The sequence below is a fragment of the Cherax quadricarinatus genome, chromosome 1, assembly GCF_038502225.1.
Source record: "Cherax quadricarinatus isolate ZL_2023a chromosome 1, ASM3850222v1, whole genome shotgun sequence".
In the NCBI taxonomy this organism is placed as follows: domain Eukaryota; kingdom Metazoa; phylum Arthropoda; class Malacostraca; order Decapoda; family Parastacidae; genus Cherax; species Cherax quadricarinatus.
The window spans coordinates 17,546,652-17,563,028 of NC_091292.1; the positions used below are offsets into that span (position 1 = coordinate 17,546,652).

Below are 16,377 nucleotides of genomic sequence, written 5' to 3' on the forward strand. Positions count from 1 at the left end.
AGTGCATGACCTCTTATACCGTAATGGTCAAGTTGGTGGAGTAGGATGCCGTGATCTACTGTGTCAAAAGCTTTTCTTAGGTCAAAAAGTCCTAATGGATATTCCTTATTTTCCAGTGCTGCATAAAGCAGATCTAGCAATTTTACAATTGCATCAATAGCGCTTTTATTTTTTCTGAAGCCAAATTGGCAGGGGTTGAGTATGTTTTGTGCTGTTATAAACGAATATAATCTCCTGTGCACAAGTTTCTCAAAGATTTTGGATAGCAATGGTAAGTTTGATATTAGCCTATAGTTGTTTACATCTGTGGGGTCACCACCTTTATGTATTGGTGTAACCTTTGCTGTCTTGAGTAGTGTCAGGAAAGTGCTAGTTTCTATTGACTTGTTAAAAAGTAATGAAATAGCATGCACAATAATAGGTATGGATGTTCTCTATGGTGAATAAGTTTAGACTTTTGAATATTGGTGGAGTATGCTGTCTGGGGTGGGAATTTGTTATCATTCTTAGTGGTCTGAGATAGTTTATTGTTGTTGAACCCCATTCACAAATTTCAAGTCTATTTTGTTTTGGATGTGTGCATGATACGAGTAATAGTATACATGTAGGTGGTTTTCATGTACAGTGGACCCTCAGTTATCAGCCTTAATCCATTCCAGAAGGTCGGCCTAAATCTGAAAAGGCTGAAAACCGAAAGAATATTTCACATAAGAATTAATGTAAATCCAATTAATCTGTTTCAGACACCCAAAATTTTTTTTTTTTTTATTATCACACTGGCCGATTCCCACCAAGGCAGGGTGGCCCGAAAAAGAAAAACTTTCACCATCATTCACTCCATCACTGTCTTGCCAGAAGGGTGCTTTACACTACAGTTTTTAAACTGCAACATTAACACCCCTCCTTCAGAGTGCAGGCACTGTACTTCCCATCATCTCCAGGACTCAAGTCCGGCCTGCCGGTTTCCCTGAACCCCTTCATAAATGTTACTTTGCTCACACTCCAACAGCACGTCAAGTATTAAAAACCATTTGTCTCCATTCACTCCTATCAAACACACTCACACATGCCTGCTGGAAGTCCAAGCCCCTCGCACACAAAACCTCCTTTACCCCCTCCCTCCAACCTTTCCTAGGCCGACCCCTACCCCGCCTTCCTTCCACTACAGACTGATACACTCTTGAAGTTATTCTGTTTCGCTCCATTCTCTCTACATGTCCGAACCACCTCAACAACCCTTCCTCAGCCCTCTGGACAACAGTTTTGGTAATCCCACACCTCCTCCTAACTTCCAAACTATGAATTCTCTGCATTATATTCACACCACACATTGCTCTCATACATGACATCTCCACTGCCTCCAGCCTTCTCCTCGCTGCAACATTCATCACCCATGCTTCACACACCCATACAAGAGCGTTGGTAAAACTATACTCTCATACATTCCCCTCTTTGCCTCCAAGGACAAAGTTCTTTAACTATAGGTTTACATACAGAAAACAATGAGAAATAAATATAAAGCACAAATTTTAATTTTAAATGAACATTACACACCTTTATTGAAGACTCTTGGTTACAAGCACTTAAAAGAAAGGAATAATACGAAATGTATTGTATGAATGCGTGGGGTGATGGTCACTGGCTGATAAACAATGGCACTGGCTGTAAATGGTGTGTCGGGCCGCGTGGACACGTTCGGGATGAATGACTACTTCCGAGCTCAATGACGATCACTGAGCCAATATTTTGGCGATAAAACGTTACTACACCTACCATCCGACTTACGACCGAGTTCGGTTCCGAGAAACTGGTCGTAAGTTGAAATGGACATAAGTCGAACTTTACTACTGAATATCAACATCACATTTTTGTAATGACTTTATTTTATTGTTTTATTTTGGTATTTCATGTTTTACTTTACTTTTTATGCTGTTAGTAATGTATTTTATACTGTAAGGTTTAGGATAAATACTGTGTACAACACAAATAGTTGTTTATTTCCCAGAAATCTGGCAAAAAAAAACACGGTCGTAAGTTGAGTGGTCGAAAGTCGAGCAGGTCGTAAATCGGATGGTAGGTGCATTTCCGAATATTACGAAATTCGACAACTTCAAAATCCAGGGGTCCATTGTATATAAAATACAGTGGAACCCTTGATTTCGCACGCAGCGGATATTGGACTTTTCGGATTTCAGATACTTTTTTGTGTGAAATTTTGCTTCAAATTTTGGACCTTGTCCTGGGAATCACACATATCAGATGTGTCCACCCACTAGGACACTGCTTCAGTCTGGCTCTGTCATTGGTTGAGTGAGCATTTATCCAAAACTTTTCGCAATTTTTGTGCTTGTTTATTGATTGTGACTGAAATCAGCCACCATGGGCCCAAAGAAAGTTCTTAGTACCAGCCCTTTGGTAAAGGGCTGAGAGAGAGAGGGGAGAATGTGCCTTCTTCAATGATTCAGTGTTTCTATAATATGCACGATACTGAAGCAGCAGGAGTTGATAAAGGCTGTAGCTCCAGCCAGTGATAAAGTGTAGCATTAACAGTGTAACAAGTAAGTTAAGCGATTAAGCGATAGAAAAAGGATGACATGAAACTTAATCTTCCAATTTTGTTGGAGGTATATAGGGCCACTGACAACATATGCTGCCCTGCGTATCTTCCACCACCCTAAACCTTTGCCAGCATCTCAATAACCACTTTATTTCTTTACATTCTCTATTATGTTTTTGTACAATATTTCTTATTTATAAATTACATACATTGTTTCAGTGTGACTAGTGGTGTTTCAGTGTGACTAGTAGTGTTTAGTGGTGGTGGTGGCCACACACCACTATACAGCTTATGCTGTCAGTGGCCCTGATAAACCCAATAACATCAACACCACCACCACTAGTCACATACGTAATAACATATTTTATTCATTCTAGAGTATATATCATGTTTCTGTATTATTAATATTGTTTATTATGTCGTATTACATGAATTTTGATAGATAAATAAGCCGTAGAGTTGATATTAGCATCATATTTAAGTATTTTGTCCTGTCTCAAAACTCTCCTCCCTCCATATGCCAACAAGAGTCTTCAATAAAGGTGATGTTAAATGTTCATTTATCCATTTCATTAGTGCTTTATATTTATTTCTCATTGTTTTCTGTATGTAATACTGTACGTGTATTTTTTAAAAAATGTATTTTTTGTTAATACTATTTTTGGGTGTCTGAAACAGATTAATTGTATTTACATTATTTCTCATGGGAAATATTACTTCAGTTTTCGCACTTTTTTGGATTTAGAATGACCTGCTGGAATGGATTAAGTACAAAATCCAGGGCTCTGCTGTATGCAATAACTCTGAAACACTTGAAATTTTGGAAAGTTTCCAGACATAATAGAGATATGCAGAGCTTATGGAGGATGTAAACAAACAGTGGTGCTCAGAGGCAATATTAGTGAGCAAGGTAGGGGGGGAGGGAGCCATATAACGAGTTCGTTGTAATTTGAACTGCCCGTATTAGCGAAACGCCATAAAGTGGGACCCTACTGTGTCGCTCATGACTACAGATTGGGCTGACTGAGCACAAGGTAGGGTTTTTCCAAGAAATCTGTTATGTGTTCTCTGAGTTCAAACATAATTTTCTGTTTCGAATTTTAAGTGATGTTGAAAAATCAGACATTGGTTTGGATTTGTAATTAAAAAAAAAAACATAATTTTGAAATGCCTTCTCATCTGCCTATTTTTTTAATTAGTCATAACTAATTAGATATATATCTTTTTTAATTCTTACAAATTTAATTATATTTTTTAATTTTGTATTCTCAGTATACCTTAGCTTTGGGTAAGCTTTTATAGACATCTTTGCTTTGAAGAATCTACTAGTGTTCCTTGCTACGTATTTTATCATCAGTTCACTATTAACCCATAATTTAAAAAGGAAACTTTAGACAACATTGGTCCATCCTGGATCAAAATGTCCAAATTGTGGGTTAACCCTTTGACTGTCCCGGCCGTATATATACGTTTGTGAGGTACCGTGTTTGACGTATATATACTCATAAATTCTAGCGGCTTCAAATCAGGCAGGAGAAAGCTAGTAGGCCCACATGTGAGAGAATGGGTCTGTGTGGTCAGTGTGCACCACATAAAAAAAATCCTGGAGCACGCAGTGCATAATGAGAAAAAAAAAAACTCCGACCGTTTTTTTTAATTAAAATGCCGACTTTGTGGTCTATTTTCGTATAGTATTTGTGGTTGTATTCTCGTTTTCATGGTCTCATTTGATAGAATGGAAACTATATTATAGAAATGGAGGTGATTTTGATTAATTTTACTATAAAAAGAACCTGGAAATGGAGCACAAAGTACAGGAAATGTTTGATTTTTGCCGATGTTCAAAAGTAAACAAATGATGTCATTGTCCAATAAATGTCCAAATAGCCATTCTAATACGCAGTCATGAATGGGTTGATGTAATTTTTACAATTATTACAGTATTGCAGTAGTCTGCATAACAGTAAATCTTCTATTTTTTGTTTGAATAAAATTTCAAAATAAAAAGCAAGAGTAATATCACAGGGACCTGGAGACATGACTGATGAACAAAGAAAATGTTATTTTAGAGCCAGGAATGTCTGCATTGTTCATTCTGGACCTTATTTTGAAATTGTCGTATTTTTTAATTTTCGTGAAATTGGCCAAATTGCAAATTTCTGACCATGTTATTGGGTAGTTGAAATCGGTAAATGGGCAGTTTCTTGTGCTCAATCGATAGAAAAAATAGAGTTCTGAAGAAATAGTTATGAGTTTGGTTGACTGGAATAACGGAATTAGCCGAAAATAGGGCTCAAAGTGGGCGAAATTGCCGATTTTTAAATATCGCCGAAGTCGCTAACTTCGCGAGAGCGTAATTCCGTCAGTTTTCCATCAAATTTCGTTTTTTTGGTGTCTTTACAATCGGGAAAAGATTCTCTATCATTTCATAAGAAAAAATAATTTTTTTTTTTTTCGAATATTTTGCGACACCAGGAGCAACTTCAGGATTGGGCCCTTCGACAGTCAAAGGGTTAACCCCTTGAAGGTCTGAGCCATTGTTCTATGGGTTTAAAGTCAGTAGTACTATGTGATGAGCTCAGCTCACTCAGATAAGCTATGAGTGGCAAATTTGAGCCTAGATATGAGAGAATGGGTCTATGCAGTAAGTGTGCACCATATAAAAAAAAATCTGCAGCATACAGTGCATAATGAGAAAAAACTGTGAACTTGTATTTGGCTTAAAACAGCCACTGCGGTGTATTTTCATATGGTTTTCATGGTTGTATTCTCGGTTTCTTGGTCTCATTTGATACAATGGATGATATATTATAGAAATGGGGATGATTTTAAGTTGTTTTAGGACTGAAAATAGCTTGAAATTGAGCTCAAAGTTGTGGAAATGTTCGATTTTTGCTGATCTTGAGGAGTAAACAAATCACATCATGCATCCAATACACATAAACTGGTGGGTCTAATATGCATTCACAAATACCCCTATGTTATTTATACAATTCTTACAGTATTGCATAACAGTAAATCTTTTTTTTTTTTTGTGTGTGTGTGTGTGTGTGTGTGTAAATAAAAACTCTTTTTGAATGAAAAAATCAAAATGGAATTCATGTATAAAGTGTGGGGAAATAACTAATGAACAGAGGAAATATTTTAGTGTCAGGAATGCCTGCATTGTTTATTCTGGACCTTATTTTGAAATTTGTGTGAATCTAGCCAAATTACCCAGTTTCTTATCACTTTTTTGAGTAGTTGAAATAGTTGATTGGGGGGTTTCTTGTGCTCAATCAATAAAATGGAAAGCATACTAGCAAAATAGCTTATAATTTGGTCAACTGGAACAATTTGATTGACCTAAAATAGGACTCAAAGTGGGCAAAATCGCTAATGCGTAAATATCACTAAGAGAGCATAATTAGTGAAAGCGTAATTTTGTCAGTTTTCTATTAAATTTCATAATTTTTGTTTTATTGCCTTCAGATAAAGATTCATAAGAAAAAATAACATTTTTTTTTTTTTTTTTTTGAAAATTCTTAGATCCAGTAGACACTTTTCAGATTGAGTGTTTGGACCCTCAATGAGTTAATAGTGTATTTTTCTATTTGGTATCAGGCTTTTGTTCTCACAATATTTTTGAAGTTTGAGACACTTGTATTGTACCTTTCCAGACACATTTTGTTTTTGAAGAGTGTGTTGATTTTTTCTTTTATAAGGTTTGCATGTATAGAGGTGATTTAGCACTTGCACTGCCACCTCTTACTCATTTTTCTTCTCATGGACATTAATCCAAAACAGCAATCAAAGAGCCTGTTGACCAGGCTTGCTTAAAATTTTGCATACTAACAGCAGATATTGTACAAGTTACAAAATTTAATTTGCAAGAAAAGACTTTAAAAAAAGGAGAAGAAAAAGTAACACACGCAAGAATTATTACCCTATAAAATATTGTGAAAGTATTGGTCTGTTTGATGAAATGATAAAAATACAGTATACTGTACAATGTTCTGTAAGTCTATAAGATACATAAAGAGGTGAATGTTTAAAAGTTAATATAAAACCAGCAGGAGAAGGAAATTATGTTTTATGTAGAAAGAGGGAACAGTTTTGTACATGGAATGCTATCCAAATTTTAACTTTCTCATTCAGAAGAAATCTTGTAAGCCATATAATGTTCTCTTTAGTAGTACTGTTTTACATAAAAAACATTTAATGAAAAATTAACTATATGCAACAATATCCTGAAGAAATACTGGACAAGGGATGAAAGAAAAGCCAGTTTACAATCAATGTCAAGACAGTGGCAGATATTTATGTGTAACATCCATTTTGGAACTGACTTTTCTATTTCTTTTGAGTTAAGATTTTGAATGTAAGCTTTAAATATTCTTGAAAGTTGAATTTTAGTATTTGGAAATGTAGTTGAAAATTGGCCATAATGAACAGCTTTTTACATGATCGTTATTTAAAGACTTAAAAATTAGTCTTATATCTTGAAAGTCCATATTACTGTATATTTCATTCTTGTTATGAATTCCAGGATTGTGTGAATATTTATGAAGAAGTATGTATATGAAAATAACCATGCTATGATTTAACAACAAGGCATTATTGTTAGACAAGCATAGAATCTAGTCTAATTGTAATATTGCTCTGCATAAATAATTTGTACAGCATTGTAGTTAAACCTTTTGGCCAGTAGTAGTTACTTCCCCTTACCCCACAGCCCCCTCACGGTCAGCTCCAGCCCGTGAGTGCCACCGCCGCACACACTCCCACTCTGCAGTCACCAGAAATGAGTCTGGTTCACGATCTCAGCAAGCCAATTCTTACCATGTAGAGCTGTCCAACACCCTGTATGGGGGGGACCTGCGTACACCTGATACCCCAAGCCTCATGACGCAGAGCATGGATCCTGCCATCTTATCTCAACTAGCTGGTACTGCACCCCGGGGATCAACTGATCTCATGTCACGAAGTTTGGGAGCTGAGCAGCTGTCTCGTTCCCTGGGTGTGGACCCAATGACCCAGTCTATGGGAGAGGAAGAGCTAAAATATTCAATGGAATTTGATCCCATGACACAGAGCCAGGGTCCAGAACAACTGGCACGCAGCCTAGCACATCAAGATTCTAGTAACAGCTTAATGACTCGCAGCTTGGACTTGGGCCATCTCACCAATGGGGAGGCTGAGGCATGGGGGGAGCATGTGTCTCATCCTCTACCCCACAGCCACCCACGACCCACCAGCCTCTTTGGAGACGAGAATGATTTGGTGGTAGAAGACGTTGAGCACCAAGGTACACATTTCTTATTGCACTGTTGTACCATCACCTCAGGATTCACTGCTAGTTACTTAATACACTCCACTCTCTAATTTATAAGTTCAAAGGCTTTTGGGGAAATGTATGTGGAGGAAACATTTGTACACTTGTTTCCAAAATTTACAAAGCACTTCTCTGTTTTCTCAATTAATGAAAAATATTTATTCAGTGTTATTCTTTAATGTGTTTAAAAAGAGGTTTTGTATTCTTGTTTGTCCTGATTCCTATTTCTTTACTTTTCTTGCTTTCCAAATTATGATGTACAGTTCTTAAACAGATGTGAAATGTGATTGTTATTGCAGTATGTAGTATGTTTAGAGAGTGGAGTCTTGTGAATAGTTTCTTGTGTAATATTTCCACCCTCACCAAGTAGTGTAGCTGACACGTGCTCTTATTAAACTCTGCATTGCACAGCCTTTAGCCAGTTTCACAATGAAGTTAATACATATTTTTTAAATTTTGTATGCTACAGTTATATAGATTTTTAAAATTTTCCTCATTTTATTTTAAAATACAGAATTTTGTAGGTATTGCAATATACTTTGAAGCACCTCTCTGGTAAATTTGCTGAAATTATATTGTAACTTAAATTCCGATCAACTATACATTGCAATACACATTCATTAAAAATGACTGTATTATGAAACTTTTTTACTTACCTTATTTAGTTTATCATGTTGTATATGATATATAGTTAAGTATAGCTTCAATCTTGTGTGCAAGTAAGGATACACTAAGATGTAGATTAATATTTGCAGATCACAGCAGTCAGTTGACTGGGTCCAGCAAGTTTGTTCCTGCTCCAGAAAGTATTATGAGCCCTGAGTTTCAGGCAGCAGTGGCAACACACACAACTCACATTCACAGGTAAGTCTTGGCATGCTAGTGAAATAATCATTAAATTATTTTTGTACTTAAAATGGTTAAAAATCCTTTACTCTTTTAGGTTCTTGTATATAATTTAAAGGTCACAGATCTGCCATTAAAAATATCAAGGGATTCAAATGTTAAGAGAAATCTTTGCATTTGTTTAACCCTTTTGGTGTTGTTGGTCCCATTATATCATGACTTTGAAGCCAATGTTGGTCCCGTAATACAATGCCAAAATTCTAGCGGCTTCAAATCTCGCAGGAGAAAGCTGGTAGGCCTACGTGTGAGAGAATGAATCTGCTTGGTTAGTGTGCACAGTGCATTGTGGGAATGCCATTGCAGTATGCCTTATTCACCATGCCTCTCGGTAAGAAATACCTCACTCGCTTGGGAAGCTTCTCTTTCCAAGTGTTAGCTCTAACTCAGATGGAAGTGTCAGTGAAGATGAATTTCATGGTTTTGAGGAGTTTGTGACTGAACTCAATGCCCAGGATACTGGATATAGTTCTAAAAACCCCGATGACCCTCAACCTTCCATTTTTGGGGCTGTGCTGTTTCATTCATGTTCAGTTGTACCAGAGCAAAAGAGGAAACTCATATTTTCCTGTATCCAGAACTCAGATGTGAGCATTGGTGATGATGGTGATATTGATTGTGATTTCCAGGCTCCTGATTACAATTCCAGTAGTGACAGTGAAGAGGAATATTCTCCAGTGAAGTGTCAATTTATATGACACCTCATGCATTCTGGTAGTGTGCCATATCCTGTTCCAAGGGGAAGGAGTACATCCCATGGCCCACACCAGGAACAAATAGTGAAAGTGAAGATGATATATATTGTTACAACTGGGATGGAGAATATACATGAGGCAGTAGGTGGTGGTGCCATGTGTCATGCAGCACTAGCAACACCCCAGGCTAGGAATTACACTGCTGACTCAGCATGTCCACAACAAAGGCCACCCTCTACTACCCCCACACCACAATAACCTGGACAACCACAACCCCCTGTCAATATCCAGTACTCACCAGCAGACCACATCTGGGATTGGCAGTTGGGTGCCAGTTTTGTTCCCAATCCCATCACTTTGATGAAACTTAAAGTGGAGTATGACCATCATGTACACTTGGGAACAATGCCACTGAATTGGAGTGTTTCGAGTTATTCTTTGATAAACCCCGATGGAAATTATTGCCAGGGAAAGTAACATATACTTCAGTTACACCATGACAAACACAATTGTTTCACCGATTGTGCTAATGCTTGTGCCACGTGTAGAAGCACAATGTCAAGTCATACTGGTCAACAGACTGCTTAATTTCAACCCCAGTTTTCAGCTATATAATGCCAGTGAACTGATTTCTCCTACTGTACATATTATACTACGCTTCTCAGACAAAACAAGGCCTGATGGAAACAACAGGTTACATAAGATTAGGAATTACAAGTCGGCCGTCTCCCACCGAGGCAGGGTGACCCAAAAAGAAAATCCCCAAAAAGAAAATACTTTCATCATCATTCAACACTTTCACCTTACTCACACATAATCACTGTTTTTTCAGAGGTGCTCAGAATACAACAGTTTAGAAGTAGTATATACATATAAAGATACACAGCATATCCCTCCAAACTGCCAATATCCTAAACCCCTCCTTTAAAGTACAGGCATTGTACTTCCCATTTCCAGCACTCAAGTCCGGCTATATAAAATAACTGGTTTCCCTGAATCCCTTCACTAAATATCACCCTGCTCACACTATAACAGCTCGTCAGGTCCCAAATACCATTCGTCTCCATTCACTCCTATCTAACATGTTCATGCACGCTTGCTGGAAGTCCAAGCCCCTCGCCCACAAAACCTCCTTTACCCCCTCCCTCCAACCTTTTCAAGGACGACCCCTACCCTGCCTTCCTTCTCCTACAGATTTGTGCACTCTCCATGTCATTCTACTTTGATCCATTCTCTCTAAATGACCAAACCACCTCTTCAACCCTATGACTAATACTTTTATTAACCCCACACCTCCTAATTTCCACACTCTGAATTTTCTGCATAATATTTACACCACACATTGCCCTTAGACAGGACATATCTCCACTGCCTCCAACTGCTTCCTTGCTTCAGCATTTACAACCCAAGCTTCACACGCATATAAGAGTGTTGGTACTACTATACTTTCCATACTCCTCCCCAATTTGATATCCAATTTGTCTTTATCTAAATCATTTGATACACTCATCACCTTACTCTATTCTATGTTCACTTTCAACTTTCTACCTTTACACACACTCCCCAATTCGTCCACTAACCTTTGCAGTTTTTCTTTAGAATCTCCCATAAGCACAGTATCATCAGCAAAAAGTAACTGTGTCACTTCTCATTTTGTATTTGATTCCCCATAATTTAATCCCACCCCTCTCCCAAACACGCTAGCATTTACTTCTTTTACAACCCCATCTATAAATATATTAAACAACCATTGTGACATTACTCATCCCTGTCTAAGACCTACTTTTACCGGGAAGTAGTCTCTCTCTCTTCTACACACCCTAACCTGAGCCTCACTATCCTCATAAAAACTCTTTACAGCATTTAGTAACTTACCACCTATTCCATATACTTGCAACATCTGCCACATTGCTCCCATATCCACTCTTTCATATGCCTTTTCTAAATCCATAAATGCAATAAAAACTTCCCTACCATTATCTAAATACTGTTCACATATATGCTTCAATGTAAACACTTGATCTACACATCCTCTACCCACTCTAAAACCTCCTTGCTCATCTGCAATTCTACATTCTGTCTTACCTCTAATTCTTTCAATAATAACCCTACCGTACTCTTTTCCTGGTATACTCAGTAAACTTATTCCTCTATAATTTTTACAATCTCTTTTGTCCCCCATCCCTTTATATAAAGGGACTATACACGCTCTCCGCCAATCCCTAGGTACCTTCCCCTCTTTCATACATTTATTAGACAAAAATACCAACCACTCCAACACTATGTCCCCCCTGCTTTTAGCATTTCTGTCATGATCCCGTCAGTTCCAGCTGCTTTACCCCCTTTCATTCTATGTAATGCCTCACGCACCTCCCCCACACTCATCTCCTGCTCTTCTTCACTCCTAAAAGATTGTATACCTCCCTGGCCAGTGCATGAAATTACCACCTCCCTTTCTTCGTCGACATTTAAAAGTTCCTTAAAATATTCTCACCATCTACCCAGTACCTCCATCTCCCCATCTACTAACTCCCCTACTCTGTTTTTAACTGACAAATCCATTCTGAAGGAGGGGTGTTAATGTTGCAGTTTAAAAACTGTAGTGTAAAGCACCCTTCTGGCAAGACAGTGATGGAGTGAATGATGGTGAAAGTTTTTCTTTTTCGGGCCACCCTGCCTTGGTGGGAATCGGCCAGTGTGATAATAAAAAAAAAATAAAAAATAAATAAATCCATTCATTCCCTAGGCTTTCCTAACTTGTGTAACTCACTCCAAAATTTTTTCTTATTTTCATTAAAATTTCTTGACAGTGCCTCTCCCACTCTATCATCCGCTCTCCTTGTGCACTCTCTCACCACTCTCTTCACCTTTCTTTTACTCTCAGTATACTCTATTCTTCTTATAACACTTCTGCTTTGTAAAAACCTCTCATAAGCTACCTTTTCCTCTTTTATTGTACCCTTACTTCATCATTCCAACCAATCACTCCTCTTTCCTCTTGCACCCACCCTCCTATAACCACAAACTTCTGCCCCACATTCTAATACTGCATTTTTAAAACTATTCCAACTCTCTGCAAACCTCACCCCTTCCCCCCCACTACTCATACTTGCACCAGGCCACCTTTTTGCCAATACATGTAGCTGCTTATATATCACCCAAACTTCCTCCTCCCTTAGTTTATACACTTTCACTTCCCTCTTACTTCTTGTTGCCATTTTCCTCTTGTCCCATCTACCTCTTACTCTAACTGTAGCTACAACTAGATAATGATCCGATATATCAGTTGCTCCTCTATAAACGTGTACAGCCTGGAGCCTACCCATCAACCTTTTATCCACCAATACATAATCTAACAAACTACTTTCATTTCGTGCTGTATCATACCTTGTATATTTATTTATCCATCCTCTTTTTCATAAAATATGCATTACTTATTACCAAATCTCTATATACATATAGCTCAATTAACCCTTTGAGGATTTTGGTCGTACTAGTACGTCTTACGCGTAGGGGTTATTGACGTACTAGTACGCATAAATTCTAGCGGCCTCAAATCTAGTGGGAGAAAGCTGGTAGGCCTTCATATGAAAGAATGGGTCTGTGTGGTCAGTGTGCACAGTCTAAAAAAAATCCTGCAGCACACAGTGCATAATGAGAAAAAAAAATCTTTGACCATTTTTTTGGAATAAATCAGCGACTTTGCACTGTATTTTCGTATGGTATTTATTGTTGTATTCTAGTTTTCTTGGTCTCATTTTATAGAATGGAAGACATATTACAGAAATTGAGATGATTTTGACTGGTTTTACAATGAAAGGTGCCTTGAAATTGAGCTCAAAGTAGCAGAAATGTTCGATTTTTACCAAACTTCAAAAGTAAACAAATCGTGCCAAGCGTGCAATACACGTCAACTGGTGAGTCTAATATTCTTTCACAAGTGCACCAATAATATTTATACCATTTTTTACACTAATGCAGTAGTCTGCATAACAGTAAATCTTATATTTTTTGTGAGAATAAAAATTCAAAGTGGAAAGCAAAAGAATATAAGAGGGGCCTTGAGACGTGACTAATGACTAGAGGAAATGTCATTTTAGTGCCAGGAATGTCTTTCTTGTTTATTCTGGACCCTATTCGGAAATTGGCATCTTTTGAAATTTGTGTGAAATTGGCAAAATTGCTAAATTCTGACCACTGTACTGGATAGTTGAATTTCATAAATGGGTGGTTTCTTGCACCCATTCGATAGAAAAAATGGAGTTCTAGCGAAATATTCATGTTTTTTGTCGACTAGTACAGTGAAATTGGCCGAAAATGGGGCTCAAAGTGGGCAAAATCGCCGATGCGTGAACATCGCCGAGACCGCTAACTTTGCGAGAGCATAATTCCGTAAGTTTTCTATCAAATTTCAAACTTTTGGTGTCTTTATGATCGGGAAAAGATTCTCTATCTTTTCATAAGAGAAAATAATTTTTTTTTTTTTTAAATTTGGCCGACCCTGAGAACGAGTTTCGGAGAGGGCCTGTCGACCCTCAAAGGGTTAAAGGCTCTTCATTTTCATTTACCCCTGGCACCCCAAATTTACCTACTACTCCCTCCACAACATTTTTACCCACTTTAGCATTGAAATCCCCAACCACAAGTACTCTCACACTTGGGTCAAAACTCCCCATGCATTCACTCAACATTTCCCAAAATCTCTCTCTTTCCTCTACACTTCTCTCTTCCTCAGGTGCATATATGCTTACTATAACCCACTTTCACATCCAACCTTTATTTTACTCCACATAATCCTTGAATTAATACATTTATAGCCCCTCTTTTCCTGCCATAGCTTATCCTTCAACATTATTGCTACTCCTTCTTTAGCTCTAACTCTATTTGATACACCTGACCTAATCCCATTTATTCCTCTCCACTGAAACTCACCCACCCCCTTCAGCTTTGTTTCACTTAAAGCCAGGACATCCTGCTTCTTCTCATTCATAACATCCACAATCATCTCTTATTATTCGCACAACATCCACGCACATTCAGACTTCCCACTTTGACAATTTTCGTCTTATTCTTTTTAGTAATTATTACAGGAAAAGGGATTACTAGCCCATTGTTCCGGCATTTTAGTTGACTTTTACAACACGCATGGCTTAGTGAGGAAAAATTTTTATTCTACTTCCCCATGGTATAAAAGGAAAAGTAATAAGAACAAGAACTATTAATATAAAATCAAAGAAAACTCAGATGAATGTGTATAAATAAACGTGTACATGTATGTTTAGTGTGACCTAAGTGTAAGTAGAAGTAGCAAGACTTACCTGTAATCTTGCATATTTATAAGACAGAGAAAAGACACCAGCAATCCTACCATCATGTAAAACAATTTTAGGCTTTCGTTTCACACTCACTTGGCAGGACGGTAGTACCTTCCTGGGTGGTTGCTGTCTACCAACCTACTACAGTATATATTTTTATCCCTTCAGGAAGCTTTGTTCAAAGGTAGACTGTCGTTCAAGAAGTATATATCGAGCAAGAGGAAACGCTTTGGTATCAAATTGTTTGTGCTTTGTGACCGTTACAGTGGCCTTGTATTGGATATAATTGTGTACACTGGAAGTAATACATTGAAAGATACCAGGAAGTTATTGGATATTTTGGGTGATGTGGTTAGAACAATGATGGAACCATATCTTGATAAGGGGCATACATTATATATTCTGTCTCGTAAACGTTCAAGGTTGCAGGTATGTCTTGCTACTTCTACTTACACTTAGGTCACACTACACATGCATGTTCTTTCTTTCAACACACTGGCTGTATCCCACCGAGGCGGGGTGGCTCAAAAGGAAAAACAAAAGTTTCTCTTTATACATTTAGTAATATATACAGGAGAAGGGGTCACTGGCCCCTTGCTCCTGGCATTTTAGTCGTCTCTTACAACACGCATGGCTTACGGAGGAAGAATTCTGTTCCACTTCCCCATGGAGGTAAGAGGAAATAAACAAGAACAGGAACTAGTAAGAAAATAGAAGAAAACCCAGTGGGATGTGTATATATATATATATATATATGCTTGTGCATGTATGTGTAGTGTGACCTAAGTGTGAGTAGAAGTAGCAAGATGTTCCTGACACCTTGCATGTTTATGAGACAGAAAAATGAACACCAACAATCCTACCATCATGTAAAACAATTTTAGGCCTTCATTTCACACTCACTTGGCAGGACGTTAGTGCCTCCCTGGGCAGTTGCTGTCTACCAACCTACTACCTAGAACACATGCATGTACAAGCATATATATACTAACCTCTCTGGGTTTTCTTCTATTTTCTTTCTAGTTCTTGTTCTTGTTTATTTCTGCTTATCTCCATGGGGAAGTGGAACAGAATTCTTCCTCCATCAGCTATGCATGTCGTAGGAGGCGACTGGATGCCAGAAGCAATGGGCTAGTAACCCCCTTCTCCTGTATAAATTACTAAAAAGAAGAACTTTATAAAATTGGGATGTTTGAATGTGCGTGAATATAGTGCAAATGATTAGGAAGAAGTGCTTGCAAAGGCTATGAATGAAAGGAAGTTGGATGTCCTAGCCCTAAGCGAAACAAAGCTGAAGGGGGTAGGGGAGTTTCAGTGGGGAAAAATAAATGGGATTAAGTCAGGAGTATCTGAGAGTTAGAGCTAAGGAAGGGGTAGCAATAATGTTAAAGGATCAGTTATGGAGAGAGGAGAGTTAATATAAATGTATGAATTCAAGGATTATATGGATTAAAATAAGGGTCGGATGTGAAAAGTGGGTCATAATAAGTGTGTATGCACCTGGAGAAGAGAGGAGTGTAGAGGAGAGAGAGTGATTTTGGGAGATGTTAAGCGAGTGTGTAGGAACTTTTGAGCGAAGGGAAAGAGTAATTG

At 37.9% G+C, this 16,377-nt stretch overlaps 1 protein-coding gene across 4 annotated transcripts in view; it reads left to right on the forward strand.

Annotated features, from left to right (window-relative positions):
- The window catches only part of Cep97 (centrosomal protein 97kDa), a 255,616-nt gene that overhangs the window by 187,560 nt on the left and 51,679 nt on the right, over positions 1-16,377 (forward strand). For all 4 annotated transcript variants that reach the window (XM_053774178.2, XM_070100344.1, XM_070100200.1 and 1 more), the window contains exons 10-11: positions 7,272-7,844; positions 8,627-8,735. In XM_053774178.2, the coding sequence (XP_053630153.1) occupies positions 7,272-7,844; positions 8,627-8,735 (682 nt within the window). The remainder of the gene's footprint in view (positions 1-7,271; positions 7,845-8,626; positions 8,736-16,377) is intronic.